General features: G+C 40.6%; 1 protein-coding gene across 1 annotated transcript; it reads right to left on the bottom strand.

The window, feature by feature from the left end:
* Positions 1–4,104: 4,104 nt before the first annotated feature.
* On the bottom strand, positions 4,105–13,261 carry LOC121625603 (solute carrier organic anion transporter family member 1C1-like). The gene is made up of 14 exons (XM_041963747.1): positions 13,211–13,261; positions 11,891–12,032; positions 11,210–11,342; positions 9,808–9,932; positions 9,533–9,679; positions 9,304–9,402; positions 8,793–9,053; positions 7,728–7,892; positions 6,917–7,112; positions 6,595–6,760; positions 5,782–5,966; positions 5,563–5,627; positions 5,335–5,452; positions 4,105–4,315 (listed from the first exon to the last, which is right to left on the bottom strand). The coding sequence occupies exons 1-14, from the start codon at positions 13,259–13,261 to the stop codon at positions 4,105–4,107; spliced, it is 2,064 nt and encodes a 687-aa protein (XP_041819681.1).
* Between the last annotated feature and the right edge of the window lie 1,305 nt (positions 13,262–14,566).

Here is a 14,566-nt window from a genome sequence, read left to right as displayed (position 1 = left end):
AGGGCTCACCTCTCTTCTTCTTCTTCTTCTGCTCCTCTTTAAGCAGCCATGTGTCTCTCCTCCTACTGAGAAGAGGAAAACCTGTTCTCCCCGAGCTCCTATTCTCCTGTCTGCGGGCAGAGCACTTACTTGGAACCAGCGGGACAAAAGGCCTCACACATTTTTATTCCGCACACATGCCAGCCAGTCGAGGAGGGGGACAGCAACAAGAGAACATGGAGGGAGGTGGAGGGGGGACAGATTAGTAACTCCAAACCAGGCCTGTTGGATTTTTTTTTCTCACAAGGTAAAATACAGGATGTAAAGGAAGGTCCGACTTTCATAAATCTACTGATAACACACAAAATACACATCGCACCAGGATGCTTCGGCCCAAAAATGAGCAACAGCCATTCCTTAGATTTGCTGGATTGCATCAAAGAAGACCTAAAACACGAAACAGTCTCAGTATTAACAGTGTGTCTCGGTGGAAACATGTGTCAGGGAATGCTCTATTTGTCCAGTGACCGGCAGGCGGGTCCGGGCCGCCAGGCAGCAGGTCACACAATCAGCTTTGTTCCCTCTCAAATTCCAAGGATTAAGATTAAGAGCCTTCACATTCCTGCACAGCAACAGTGAAGGACATGTTTACCATTTTCCCTTTCTGAAAAATTATACTTGGCTCTTGGATTTTGCATTTGATGCGAGTGTTTTACATGTCTGTTGTCACCGTATCTAGTTTCAGGTACATTCAGACAGGAATGTAGTTTGTACCTGTATCAGGGCGCCTTAGACAACCAGCTACTGTATCTGCTGTGAATCCATACATATACACGTGTGTTTTGATGAGATTTTCTCGCTGCTTTTGTTAAAAATTACAAATTTCCCATGTCTGACTGACTTTTTTTTGTACAAACAGATATAGTGACATGCCCTCTGTGGCACTGCAGTGCCTTACAGTGGACATAATGTTGTATAGAGCACAGCCTGCTGGTGTAACAAAGTACTGCACAAGTTCATGAGCGACAAGATATTGAGAAAAAAAAGCATGAATAAAATTAAGATATGAATACAGAGGAGATTATATCATTTCCTTTAAAAGCTAAAGTCAACTTTTCCAATCTCATCAACTGTTAACTAAAGCATTATTGTTGTACTGGTGTAGTAATAAAAGTAACAATCATACAGTATTATAATCCCTGACCATAACAGTTATATATTAGATAAGATTATATTATATTAGATTGTAGATATTGCATAACAAGGTTAAAGGTAAAAAAAAGAAACATCCTTTTTAATCCAGTACAAGGAAAATGTTTTCCGTGAGGCACAATGTAAACACAGAGGAGTCAAAGTTTGATAGACGTGGTTATGTAACGAGAACCTTCAACTTTAAGCAAGCCAAATGGATATATTGATGCAAGGAGAAAGATGAGGCAATGTTGTAGATTTACTCCTGTAAGTACTCCAGAGTTAATTTATTAGTGATCAGCACTGGCTGGTCTGTGTGTGCGGGGTGGGGTGGGGGGCTGCATGCTAGTAGGTGCAAAACATGACGGCAAACAGTGGGACGTGTAAAGGAATTCACCCAGTCTGTTAAGTAAGCATGTGCACAACTGGAGACTGGACTGCCATTGTTTGACCCCTGTGCTCTTCATGCCAATGACCCTGGACATGCTCATGCTTGGTATTTTTCTTCAGTTGTTAGCCGTGCTAACAACATTCAAGAGATTCAAGAGTCTTTATTGTCATTGAACATGTCAATGAAATTTTCATCAGAGCATCCAAAAGAGTAGTATAAGTGGAAACGAGTAAAAACAAACAAACAAAAACGTAAACACGGGAGCTACGAGCCGCTGCGTCTGCACGCGCCGCCATCTTCACTGTGTGTGACATGGACTGCAATATCAATTAGAGCAATTGTGGTTGCTCAACAGCAAATAGCAAATATTAGCATGCTAAAAAGCTGAATCCGCATGGCGACCATGCTGAACATTTTACCCATTAAACGTCTGCATGTCAGCATCGTCATTGTAAGCATCTTGAGTTTAGCCTTTAGCTCAAAGCACCACTGTACCTTAACACAGCTTCAGAGTGCTGTTAGCTGTAGACTCTTGGGGACAAGCTGTGAACACAGCAATGACTTGTCACCGTTTAAGAACCTGTTAGCAAACATTTGTGTTCTACACATCCAGCACGTACAGATATTACACACATATACATTCATTTGGAGCCATGTTTCTGGTCACCTCTTTAATGTAATTCTGATATTCACTCTTTTTTCGGCTCTGTTTTTGGTCTCCACTAATTTCTGTGGCTAACATTTGATTCTTTATATGTTACTCTATGTTCACTTGCTAGTCGCTAACTTTGTCCATCTGCTGCATGGTGCTGAGTACATAGTGTACATTGGGGCTTTATTTGCTGAAAAGAAGCTGGTTATGTGGGCAAAAACTTTGCTATGAGAGCAGTGACACTTAACCAAGGGCCAGAAAACCAAAACAATGAGCTGAAAGGAGCTAAAAAACACAGCTGACTTGAGGGTAGATTTGGGTGATAACTTTTTCCCTAACTGATCATTACGAGAGACCCCTATGACGAGCAGTTGTGTGATGTATTGTTGATACTAAAATATTTATTATAGGTGCCTCAAGAGGACAGTGACAGGTTTATCGGGGGACACACTGTCCATATAGAAAAGGCACGTGTAAATTGAGGGGCAAAATAAGTGTCTTTAATACTTACAGATATACCTCAAAGACAATCAACAAAATTGTAAAAAAAAAAAAAAAGAAAAAAGAAAAAAAAGGCAGAAATGATGATAAAGCAAAAATATATGGACACAATAAAAACATATCTAAGTCAATATATAAATTCTCATTATCAACAGTAATTATACAGTAGATAGTCAATTGATGAAACATTTTAATCAGCAACTAGAGTCTCTAACAGAGTAAAACATAGTACAATCAAGTTTGAGCTAAACTCATTATTCAGTCCACTACAGTGATCTTTTCCAGGCAAACACAGGTGAGTCAGAGGATCGCATGAATGTTCATGACCTTTAGGGTTTGATGTGATGTAACAAGAAGTGTGTGCAATGTCACACGGAGGAGATATCCAGTTATGTCAAATGCTGTGGTACATTGCCAGCATAAAAGTCAGGCTGATGTGTGACCTGTTAAATGAAACGGGTTGGGTTTTTTTTTTATTTTGTCTTTTTTACCTCCAACCCACATGTATACCACCTGACAAACATGGCATTGGGCCTGGGTCTCCACCTCCAACAGCTTTGCATTCATATGTTTAAGCTCTTCACTAGCTTTTTTTTTACAAACCTCTAACACACCCTAAACTTAAACCTTGGACTCCCTCACTGTCCTCATTGCAATACTGTTCAATGAAGACAACTGCATAATAAACTGTATAATCTTAGAAACTTTGACTGTCACAGAAAAATCTAAAACCATTGTCAGCGACTAAAAAAACATTAACAATACATGTTACTGAGTGATGCATCTTAGGCCACAAGCACAGGCTGTCTCTGCTCGTATTTAAAACTATACACTATACATATATTGTACAAATACTGTATACATGTTTGCCAAACTGTCACTGCATACAAATCACTTTGAATGTAAAGCCATAGGAAGAGACATTACTATCATTACCTGACCTAATGCTACTCAAGTATAAATGGTGGATGCGATGTTCTCCAAATGTGTGACGGATTTTGTCGTGTTCTGAAATGTTTCATCAGTGAAAATCATCATAATAAGTGAAGTGTGTTTCTGCTCGGGTGTGTTGTTCACACATAGGGCTGTTTGGAAGCAGAGCTGAAAATGACCTCAAAGTGTTTTTGTTCAGATGTGTATTACAGATCATTTAATGTCGTTTGAGGGTCTTTCATATTAAAAGTGAGCTCTAGTCAGGATCTTTGACCTTTGAAGTGAACAAACAGCGTTGAGGTTTTCGGCACAATATCTGTGTAAAAGAAAGAAGTGGACTGCTAAAAGACCAAAGAGTGCTGCTGCTGTACCATAACCACATTTGGTCCAGTATGGATGCAGCAATGGGAAATCTGTGTCGTTCACCTGTTTTATACAACGGTGTTCCTCCAAAACCTTATATGGTACTCTCCTTGTCTGTGTCGTCTTTTGTGGCGATGTTGATGTTGGCGTGTCCATTGCCCTGGCTGTTAGCCTCCTGTCCATTTTCTTTGGCCTGATTCCTCAGCGCTAATTTCTTCTGTTTCTTGACAACTTTGATGTAGAGGCCTCCCCACAGCAAGTTGGCTACGAAGTAAAATCCAGTAATCAGCCCCATGAACGTCATTCTGTAAGTCAAGAACATCGGAACAGAGCGAGATTCAGAGTTAAGTTCAGAAAAGTGTAGAAATTTTATAGAACCTTTGGAGGTCCAATGCATATATATTATTGTGTACCAGGATCTCTAAAGCTCATTAATATGTTATATACACAAGTGGTTTTATGGGGGTTTTATTTTACCTTTGGAGAGTGAAAGGTTAGCTATTTCACCCTGTTTCCAGTCTTTATTCTAAGCAAAGATAATAAGGTAAGACTTGTGGCTGTAGCTTCATACTGGGGAAACTGTGGAACACATTACCTTTTGACATCAGAATGGCAAGCTCTCTCTGTATTTTTAAAAGGAAATTGAAGAGCTATCTTTTTAATCTGGCTTTTAATTTGGAATAATGTTATAACCCAGGCTGACAAAACACTGCTGTTTTTATCTATTTTAATTTCAAACACTGTTGTTTTTGCCCTAGTCTATTTTAATGTTTTATTTTATTTTTTATTTTTATTTTTATTTTTTATTCTTGTATTGTTTTATTACCATTTCATCATTTTGCTTTTATTGCCATTTTATTGTTTTATTGCCATTTTATTGTTTTGTTTCTTTCTTGATGCCTTTTTATTCTGTTTTGTGAAGCACTTTGGGCTGCATGATTGCATGAAAGGTGCTACATAAATAAAAGTTGAGTTGAGTTGAGGGATAAAGATGTGAGCATATTTCTCAAAATATTTAACTGCCTTCAACTGCTGCACCACAATATTGAATGATTTTCTTAAATCTTCTTTAACAGGGATGATACGAGTAGGCATTGTTACCTTTAAATAAAATTAGGAGATGGAATGTCCATAGGAACCACAGATCATTTGCAGACCTTGTGTTGGGTTAAAACTGTAAAAATTTGTTCAAACTGTAGCAATGTCAAAAAAAGAGAGATCTAAATAGCCTCTTAACCACTTTAAATGATTAAAACACATTTTCCACAGGAATGCTATAGGTTGGACATCCCAGCACGAAAACAAAAGTCTGGTTTTGCCGCACCTAAATGCATGAGCATCATAGAGTCTACACGCTCCGCGGCCTCCACACTGCTTGGTGCCCCACTTCAAACAGGTTCGGTCAATCAGTGCTCCGAAATATATTGGAGGAGGTATCCCGCCTGAAAACACACAAAGTCACATGTGCTTAAAGAGGCAAAATGGAATTTCACCACTAATCACTACTCCCAGTAATTAATTTACAAATCCTGCATGCGTTTCCGGTACTCACCCAGAGTTCTTACTATCAGTGTTTGCATACCCAAAGCCAGTGCCTTCAGGTCATGTTGTATGGACCTGCAATGTTAGCCCACATATTATCATACCAGACATTTATATCAGCATTTTAGCTTAAAGAATACACAAGATGCAATATTACTGGCAGTTGTAATGCCAAAAATCAATAAGACACATCATTATACCCAGTTGTAAAAGCTTAAGCATCTCTGACCTGAGCAGTACGATGTACCCTGGTGTGCCCCCACAGGCAGAAATGAAGGACCCCACCACGGACAAAGCCATGTAGATTTTGAATATGCGATCACAGTCGTTCTTCCTGGGGCACTGGCCCAGCACTGTGGACATGTTCATGCCTGGAGTCATCATCTCGCCAACGCAGGTGCAGTTGTGAAACACCTAAAGGACCAGAAGACGAAGATGTGAATAATTACCTCTGACTGTAGGCTGTGCTCATTTTTTCACATTCGCTGCATTGAGAAGAGTTTGGTTTCCTATAATTTAAATAGAAATAATCCATTTACATTTGTCTGAAAAAGGTTCACAGGGACATTCATGCTCCCAAAGGGACAAAGCCTTCTGATTTGATATATACTACATCTTCCATCCAGTGCTTTGATACTGTGAGCTGTTATGAACATGGCAGCCTCTAGGAGCTATCCGTGGGGCCAGACCTTTAAAGTACATCAACCATCTGCTAGTAGTTTGTTATCAGTTTATGACGTTCAGTCTATTTCACAACTTATTGTTTGATAATATAATGCAGTTAATTTAGAGGATAAATAGTTTTTTGAATTTTCTAAAAACACAGATTGTGCCTACATGTTACTGTCAATCAAAGCTGGACTTATAGGCATGTGCTTACTAGAAATATAGGTAAATATCAAGACTAAATATGTCCTCTGTCTGGCTACATTGCATTTCGACCTTTGGCAGCCACTATCAGTGGCTGTGTATGTCTGTTTCCCTCACCTTTAATCTACAAGGCTTATCTATAACTATGAAGAAATGTCAGTTGCGGTCTTACCATTTCCCTGCCGGTGCCACTGGAGGTCTGACAGCCAGCCAGGCAGGGCGAGGCATACGTCATTCCATTGTAACCACACACTGGGTCCCAGTGCTTCAGCGAGCAGGAACAGCCCATGTTGCACTGTGACAGCAAAGTCTGCTGGTCGTAGGACACTTGAGGAGACCTGGTGCACACCGACACGAACAGACACGCATGAGAAGGGGATATTGGTCCAGTGAGGCAACATGTTTGTCATGTTTTTCATTAGGTGGTTGTGACCAAACTCTCCAATGCACCCACCCCTTCACTAACTTCTATTTTCATGTAACTTGCCACTCACCCCTGATATGAGACGGTAAGACCTCCCACCTCTGCGTTGTCGCAATGGATGAAGCTCTGAATGAAAAACAGACAAAAGGAGCCAATAGAGGCAGCGAATGCCACCCTGGCTGCTCCAATGACACCCAGCTTGAAACGTTTCAGCACAAAACCTCCGGTGATGATGCCCAAGGCTACTGCCGGCAGGTTCAGTATACCTGGATGGATGAATAAATGAATGAATAAAGATGAATGAATGGCTGGGGGGGAAAGAGGATCATTATGCTAAATACTACAAAATCTAAATGTCATTTTATGCCATAATGTAAAAAAAATGTAAAACCCCACAGCCCTGTCAGATGAACACAAGTGTCCATATTTTATGCAGGCTATCTTGGAACATCTATCTCTACCTCCATGGTGCGTTCAGGTACCAGTAAATGAGTCTGGGTGTAAGATATCCAAAACAAACAGGCTGAGAGAGAGAGATGTGAGAGTCACATCCACAGGTGTGCATTAAAAACGGTTCTGTTCAGCAACCAGCTGTTGTTGTTCTAATGTTTCTAAAGTTTCATAATAGTGGGAAAATTGTTGACTTTAAAACATCTATATTCCAACAATAACACAGCTAGCCGCGCTGGTAAACAGTCATAAAAAGCTAATCATAGCTCACACAAAAGAAGCGCCCTCGCTGGCTTACTGAGTGCTTACATTTCAAGTCAACTTTATCTCTCACAATCACACTTCCCTTCAATAACATCATTGTCTCAGTTGCCTCGGGCTGCAAAGTGCAGCCAGCACGGAGTGAAAGGTGGTCAGTTACTGCTCTGTACCTATGAGGAAAATGGCCTTGGAGGCCGACTGGCCATAGATCTGCTCCAAGAACTTCGGCTTGAAGGTGATCATGCCAATAAAGCCGTTGACAACCACCAGGTAGGTGAGGATCATCAGCGAGTAGATGCTGTTGTTGAAGAGCCTTTTCAGAGATGGAATAAAATCTGGTGGTGAACAAAGCACAAAGAGAGATTTTAGCAAAATAGTGAGAAACACAGTGACCTCATTATTATTGCTGGAGTGAATGTAAAAGCATCGATCTAATTTACTTCACTTACTGTAAGTCTTTGCCAACAAAATAGCAGCAATTTTGAGAATAAAATATCCATATTTGAAATGTAATGTTGAAAAACTCCCTGTTTCATCTACAAACTTATATCTGTACACAGTCACAACAAATCTGAACATATATACTGCATTTGGTAAGGCACATATTTATATTTATGTACCTATATTACCTAACTGACATTAATTTTCTAATCTAACTGGCAAACAAATTTACCTCTGGCATATCATACATAGTGACTCCCTGTTGAAACTAATTTAAATCCTTCTGTTGCTGTTGTTTCAAAATTATATCACTTTCATATAATGATTTACAAAAGTCAACATTTTTGGGGACCTTGTTTGTGTTAGTAATATAATGTTATCTAATGCACTATGGCACGACTTAAGTAACAGATCCACGTGCTTCTATGTCATTTCAACTCTTGCCAAAATCGCATGACACTTGTCACGGCAGGTCCAGGGTTGCTGGTCTGGGCTCTGGCTTGTCTGGGCTATACCAGGTTAATGATTCAACACGTAAATCCTGAAATCTGTTTGCACAGTGGCACATTTATTGGTGTTGTGCGCATGCGCTGTTCTGCCGCTCATAGAAAAAGCCTTTTTAAACAAACGTTTCGTGAGCTTTATGGCAGTCTAGATACCGAGCTGTTGTAAATTGGGTGCAGTTTTGGACATTTTATGTGATGACCTGTCCTTGAATGCAGTTTTGTATGCCAACAACACTGTCTGCCAGGAAAAGAAATCACAGAGCTTGGTGCAAAAAGCTTGGATGGTACCTTTAGCCAGCTCCTGGAATGTCACTGGCTTCTCCTTCTCCTCATGGTCCTGGTTTTCCTCTGGCAGGAAATTCTCCTGCTCTGCCACAGTGGCAAGCTCTGTGCCTTTACTCTGGCTTTCCTCTTGCCCTTGCTTGGGCAAGGACTTGGGCAGGAACCAGAATGGGATGCCGGACAACAGGATCACAGTGCCAGTCACTATGAAGCCCAGCCACCAGGCCCCCACCCAGCGGGAGTCCTTATGGTTGATGGTGATGCTGTCTGGAAGATGAAGACGAGCAAAACAGCAGATTATAAAGGGGAGACTTTTTGGAGATCTTGCAACACGTCTGCACACAGCCAATTAGTCAAAATATGTCTTATCAATCAACAGTAACACAGACTTAATGGGCAAGCACAAATTATACAAGATGAGAAGATTTCTAACCATCAATCAAAGTTCAGTCTGCACGTTGTGCCACATTAACACATCTTGTACTATTTCTCCACCCATATGGAGAGGTCTTAATACCTAAATCCACGAATCCAATGTCCACGTAGATCTTGGCTAGAAAGGACCCGAGCATGAACCCAAACATAGGTCCTAAGATTCCCACCGTATGGATGCAGGCTGACAAACAGAGAGGCAGAGAAAGAAGGGTTAAAAGACCCTAACCCAAACAAGAAAGAGTGTCAACTAACACAGTGTGTAAAATGTCATAAAATCTAGAACAGACAGTTGGAAGTAAAAAGTCACTTACCCAAATAGAAAGGAGTGTTCTCTTCTCTGGAGAAGTCATCCAGGTAGGACACACCCAGAGGCATGATGGGAGTCTCTCCGATGCCACGCAGCATGTTTCCCAGGAATACGTAGATCCACATCGACGAGCCTGCTGCCTTTTCGCAAGCTGAGGGAGGAAAAAGTGGTCTCAGAATGGAATGTAATGTCAGCATCGAAATCTCTCTCTAGAGCACTGCTCATCTTTTGCTTCTATGAAAGCAGCGATCTAATACACTGAATGTGCTGGCCACGTACCCATTTGGGCCTCTAAGTCAGACGTCTCATCAGCATCGGTCAGGCTGTGGTTGGCGTGACAGGGCAGGGCGCTCTCACTGTTGTTGATAGCTGTACTGTGAGACACACTGGTCTCATATTTATACCTGGAAAATATTGAGAACTGTTGCATGACTGTTTGTTTCAAAATGACAAATCTTGCAAAGATTTTCTGAAAATTACAAAGCATCTAAACAGACTAAAAAAAATGATCAATTTAAGTAAAGCATCAGTGTTTATAAGTGATGTGGTGTGCAAGATCAGCGAAGGGAGGTCATGCATTTTTTCTCAATGTTTTGTCTTGTAGTGGGGCCTTGTGTTAAAATTTAGTTTTAACACTTTCATTTGAACCTATATTGTGTTCACATGGTATATATTCCCAAATAAGGTTTTTAAAATGACCATAAACTAATTTATACACAGAAGCAGTAGTTTTATTTTGAATATTTATTTCTGGATAGTCTGCTGTGTGCATCAAGCTTGAAGGCAACAGGGTACATGTTGGGTAGGGACCTCAAAATGGGCAAATTTATGCCCGAAACTGATTAATCCCGAGTGAAAATAATTGCAATTTTATGGTATCATATACTTCTTCTCTTATCTTGCGGTTGGCAAGGAGAAGCTTCAGTCTAATTTATTGTAAAACCCCAATTCCAAAAAAAGTTGGGAAACTGTGTAAAACATAAACATTAATTATAAATAAAACAATATGTGAGACTTTGATAATCATACACTCAACTGAAAACAGCACAAATACAATATATTTAATGTTGTTCCTAATTAACTTCATTGATTTTTGTAAATATCTGCTTATTCTGAATTTAATGCAGCAACATGTTTCAAACAAGTTGGGACAGGAGCATCATAAGACTGGAACGCTCCAAAAACACCTGTTTGGATCATTCCACAGGTAAACAGGTTGATTGGTAACAGGTGATAGTATCATGATTGGGTATGAAAGGGGCATCCTGGAAAGGCTCAGTCGCTCGCAAACAAGGATGTAGTGAGGTTAAACACTTTGTGAACACATTATTGTATAAAGAATGTCACTACATGGGCTCAGGAACACTTTGCACAACTGTTGCCAGTAAACACAGTTTGTTTGCAAATGACCTCATTCTGTTTTTATCACTGTTTTACACAGCGTCCCAACTTGGAATCAGGGTTGTACCTAGAACAGCTGTAGGTCTGTGACTCATCTCTCTGTGGTTCAATTAAATGCTCAGAGTTCCTCTGCACCTACAGCAGCTCTGCCTCCAAGCACCATAGAACTTGTACCTAATTAGTGATGTGTATCATGACTGCAGGACATGCCTTAACAAGGCCACAGTAGTACATATACTAAATTAGAGTATGAAGAAGATGAAGGAAACTGTGTACTAACGTCCCCTGGAAGAAGTGAGGCAGGGCTACGAGGTAACTTCCGACAGCCATGATCAAACAGCCAATGCCAATCAGCCTGGGACGGTGGAGCTTAGCACCAAAGTAGCTCACAAAGGCTATGACCAACAGGTTGCCTGGGAAGAACAACAATAATAAAAAACAACATAATGAATCAATAATTGGCTTAAAGGAATAGTTTGACATTTTGTAAAATGTGCATATTCACTTCCTTGCAGAGAGTTACATGATTAGAAAGAAACCACTCTCATGTCTGTACGCTAAATATGAAGGTAAGCTTAGCATAAAGAGGAAGCAACTAGCCTGTCAAAGCCCACCTTCCAGCACCTCTACTCTAAACTTCCTGGCAACCTCAAAGTGATGGTATGGAAGGTCTCCAGGAAGTTTGTGCGCCCGGCCAAGAGTCAGTCCTGTATGGACAGAGCCAGGGTAACTCTTTATGTCTTTATGTTATGCTAAGCTAACCGTCATCTGACTGTAGCTTCATATTTACTGTACCAATATGAAAATGGTATCAATCGTCTCATGCCACTCGTGGTAAGAAAGTGTTGCCAAAATGTCAAATTTTTCTTTAAAGAGGTAAGAATGGTGACTTCAGTTTACCACAACTTTAACTTTAGCATCCACAATCGTTACCAAAAAAAACCCAAAAACCTGCACATACCCATTTCAAAGCTTCCATCTATAACCCCAATGAGGGAGCTGGGGATGTCGAAGCGCCTCTCAATCTGGGTGATGGAGCTCTTCATATAGGCTCCACCAAAGGCTTTGGAAAAGTATACAAACGCCAGAGAGGCCAGGAAGAGCTGGGAACATACACACACACACACACACACACGCACAAACACACATTTTTAAATGGTGAGTGAGAGCCTGCTGTAAGATGATTGCCTTTCTAATAATCTCTCCTCAAAGACTTGTGAGTGAGAGGATTAATCCACCTCTCTGCAGTTTCAGTAATGCAGTGAGAGGTTTCTAAATTAGGCTTATTCCAATACAAAGGATAAAGGGATGTAATCGCACTTCACAAAGAATAGGTGAACGACTGTATTATCACATGACATAGTCTCATTGTAGATTAGGTGTCCACACAACACCTAACACACAACTAAAGACACACAGTACTTCACAGCTGCTTTCAACAATGATTGGATTTTCATTTACGTTAGATTAGTTTAAATGTAATCCAAAGTAAAAATGTTTTAAAAAACAAAAAATCTTTGCTTTGTTTTGGTTCTGGTGATTAAATGACACAACATTTAGTGAAACCTTCAACTTTGACCTGTAAATCAAGCCCTTGTTGGAGCTTGTTTGCTTTAACAGTTCAAACCCTGCAAGGCTGCAGCCACATCCTTGACATAAAGATGGTTAACGATTGAATGGGGATCACACCGAGCTGTAGCTCACAGATTATTCTGTGAATGCGATCTTGAAGCTCCACAGGTAAACAAAAAGTTCCTCAAGGGCTCCACACGTTTTTAGTTTTTAACAAACAAAGCGGTTTCACACTTTTTGCAAGAAATCAATATCAACTTATATCAACTGATGCTCAGCAGATGTCCCATTTTCTTAAATGACTGGTCTGTTATCAATAAGCATGTCATAAACTGTGACTCAGCATTATCTATACGCACTTGTGTGTCATTAACATGGATTTTAACACTCATTAACAGCTCTGTTCCCATTCCATGAGCAAGAAAAAAAAAGTCTTAAGGTTTTATCTGGTCAAGACGAAAATTAGGACGCTTTGCCTTTTAATGCCACATAGACGTAGTATTTAGACACAAGAATGCCAAACCAAGAGAAACACTTCGCGATAAGGTGAAAAAAAAACAGTTTTGCAATGAGGTTTCACAACTTGGCTCAGTCCTGTGCTTGTATCCATTTGTGTTGACAGCGATGGATTTAAAGATTAAGACCATGCGGCAGTGAGTGATGTTCCCTCATGCTTTGCAATACAGGGAAAAGGCAGCATTTCACTGACCTTGAGCTTGGAGCAACAAGCCTCACGTGGTTTTTTGGACTCTACACTCATGATGCTGCTGTGCGATCAACAGATGCAAGGAAGCACAACCTGCAGCACACACCAGCAAAGGACCTGCAGAAGTACAGCTACAAACACAAGACTGTGGTCAGAGTGTGGGGAAAATCATGTGAGTTTCATCTGATTTATCACATTGATTGTCTTCACAATATTCAAAGTGAAAAATAAACTACTTTCATCTGTTTTTTGTTAAATACAGTAACTGGTTAACAAAAAATTGTGAACTGGTAATCAGTAGCTGTAGCACTGTCATGTTATACTAGCTGAATATATAAGTAAGAAAACTGAGTGCACAAACTCTCACACATACAGGTATATAAAGCTTTTAGAATTTGAAATTTGTTAAAAAATTCACATTATAGTCAGCTTTCTGAATGAAATGCAGCCAATTACCTGTCATTTACACCAGAATACAAATTAAAAGCATAATTTTTCCTCAGTGCATCTGAGAGAAGAAGTTAATGCAGAATTAGAAGTCGTGGAAAACCACAAAAAGTATTTACCTGAGAGGCAGAAGTGGTCCCACGAGGGATGGGATGAATGTGGCAAAGACGCTGATGGCTCGCAGTACCTGGCAGGACTTTGTGCTTGAAGCAAGACTCTTATCGCAAACAAATTATAACATCACCTGTAATCAGTAACCCAGCCGCTCATGTGCACTTGTTGATCATGTCAATAAAAAGCCCTCCAACCCCTCCAACCCTCATGCACTCTCACACACACAAGCACACAAGCCCAAACGTGACCGCTGTGGTTGGGTAAGGATGCCTGTCCGACCAGCACCGGAAGGTTCAGAGGTTCACTGAACGCAAACACACACAGACATTCGCAGTCTGCGCACACTCGCACATCCTCCTCTGTGAACATCATAAGCCTCCCAAGTATCCATCCTTTTGAACGCACAACAAACAGCAGCAGCGTGAGGCTGGCCAAAGCTTATTTTACAAGCCTGCTGTTTCTGTTAGTTCGCTGTTTTCAAAGAATGAAATGCTTTCCTCTCCTGGAGAAATTCAGCTTCTGTAGGGGTTGGGTGTTTCCTAGGCCTGATCAAAGCCTTCCTGTCCTATTGATAGCCCCTTAACAATGGCTTTCTCTCTGTGTCCTAATGGCTGAGTATCGCACATCACATCGCCTGATAAGCCTTGTTAGACAAGAGCATCGAGGACATTCAGTAAAATACGTCGACACGTTTAAAATTCTGTGCACCAAAGAACTTTTGTACAGTTGCAGCGGTGTCGTCAGCTCCACAAAACTGCACCGTGGCTGCTGCTGATTCTTTGTCAGCTGTGACACAAA

The sequence above is a fragment of the Chelmon rostratus genome, chromosome 22 (assembly GCF_017976325.1).
Source record: "Chelmon rostratus isolate fCheRos1 chromosome 22, fCheRos1.pri, whole genome shotgun sequence".
In the NCBI taxonomy this organism is placed as follows: domain Eukaryota; kingdom Metazoa; phylum Chordata; class Actinopteri; order Chaetodontiformes; family Chaetodontidae; genus Chelmon; species Chelmon rostratus.
This window is presented reverse-complemented; position numbering and strand designations above follow the sequence as displayed.

Excerpts from the sequence above, each read along its gene's own strand:
- LOC121625603 (XM_041963747.1), bottom strand. The coding sequence starts at position 13,261 with ATGAGTGTAGAGTCCAAAAAACCACGTGAGGCTTGTTGCTCCAAGCTC. Across the intron at positions 11,343-11,890 it reads AGATGGAAGCTTTGAAATGG|GCAACCTGTTGGTCATAGCC; the intron begins GTATGTGCAGGT and ends TGTTCTTCCCAG. Across the intron at positions 7,893-8,792 it reads ATTCCAGGAGCTGGCTAAAG|ATTTTATTCCATCTCTGAAA; the intron begins GTACCATCCAAG and ends GTTCACCACCAG.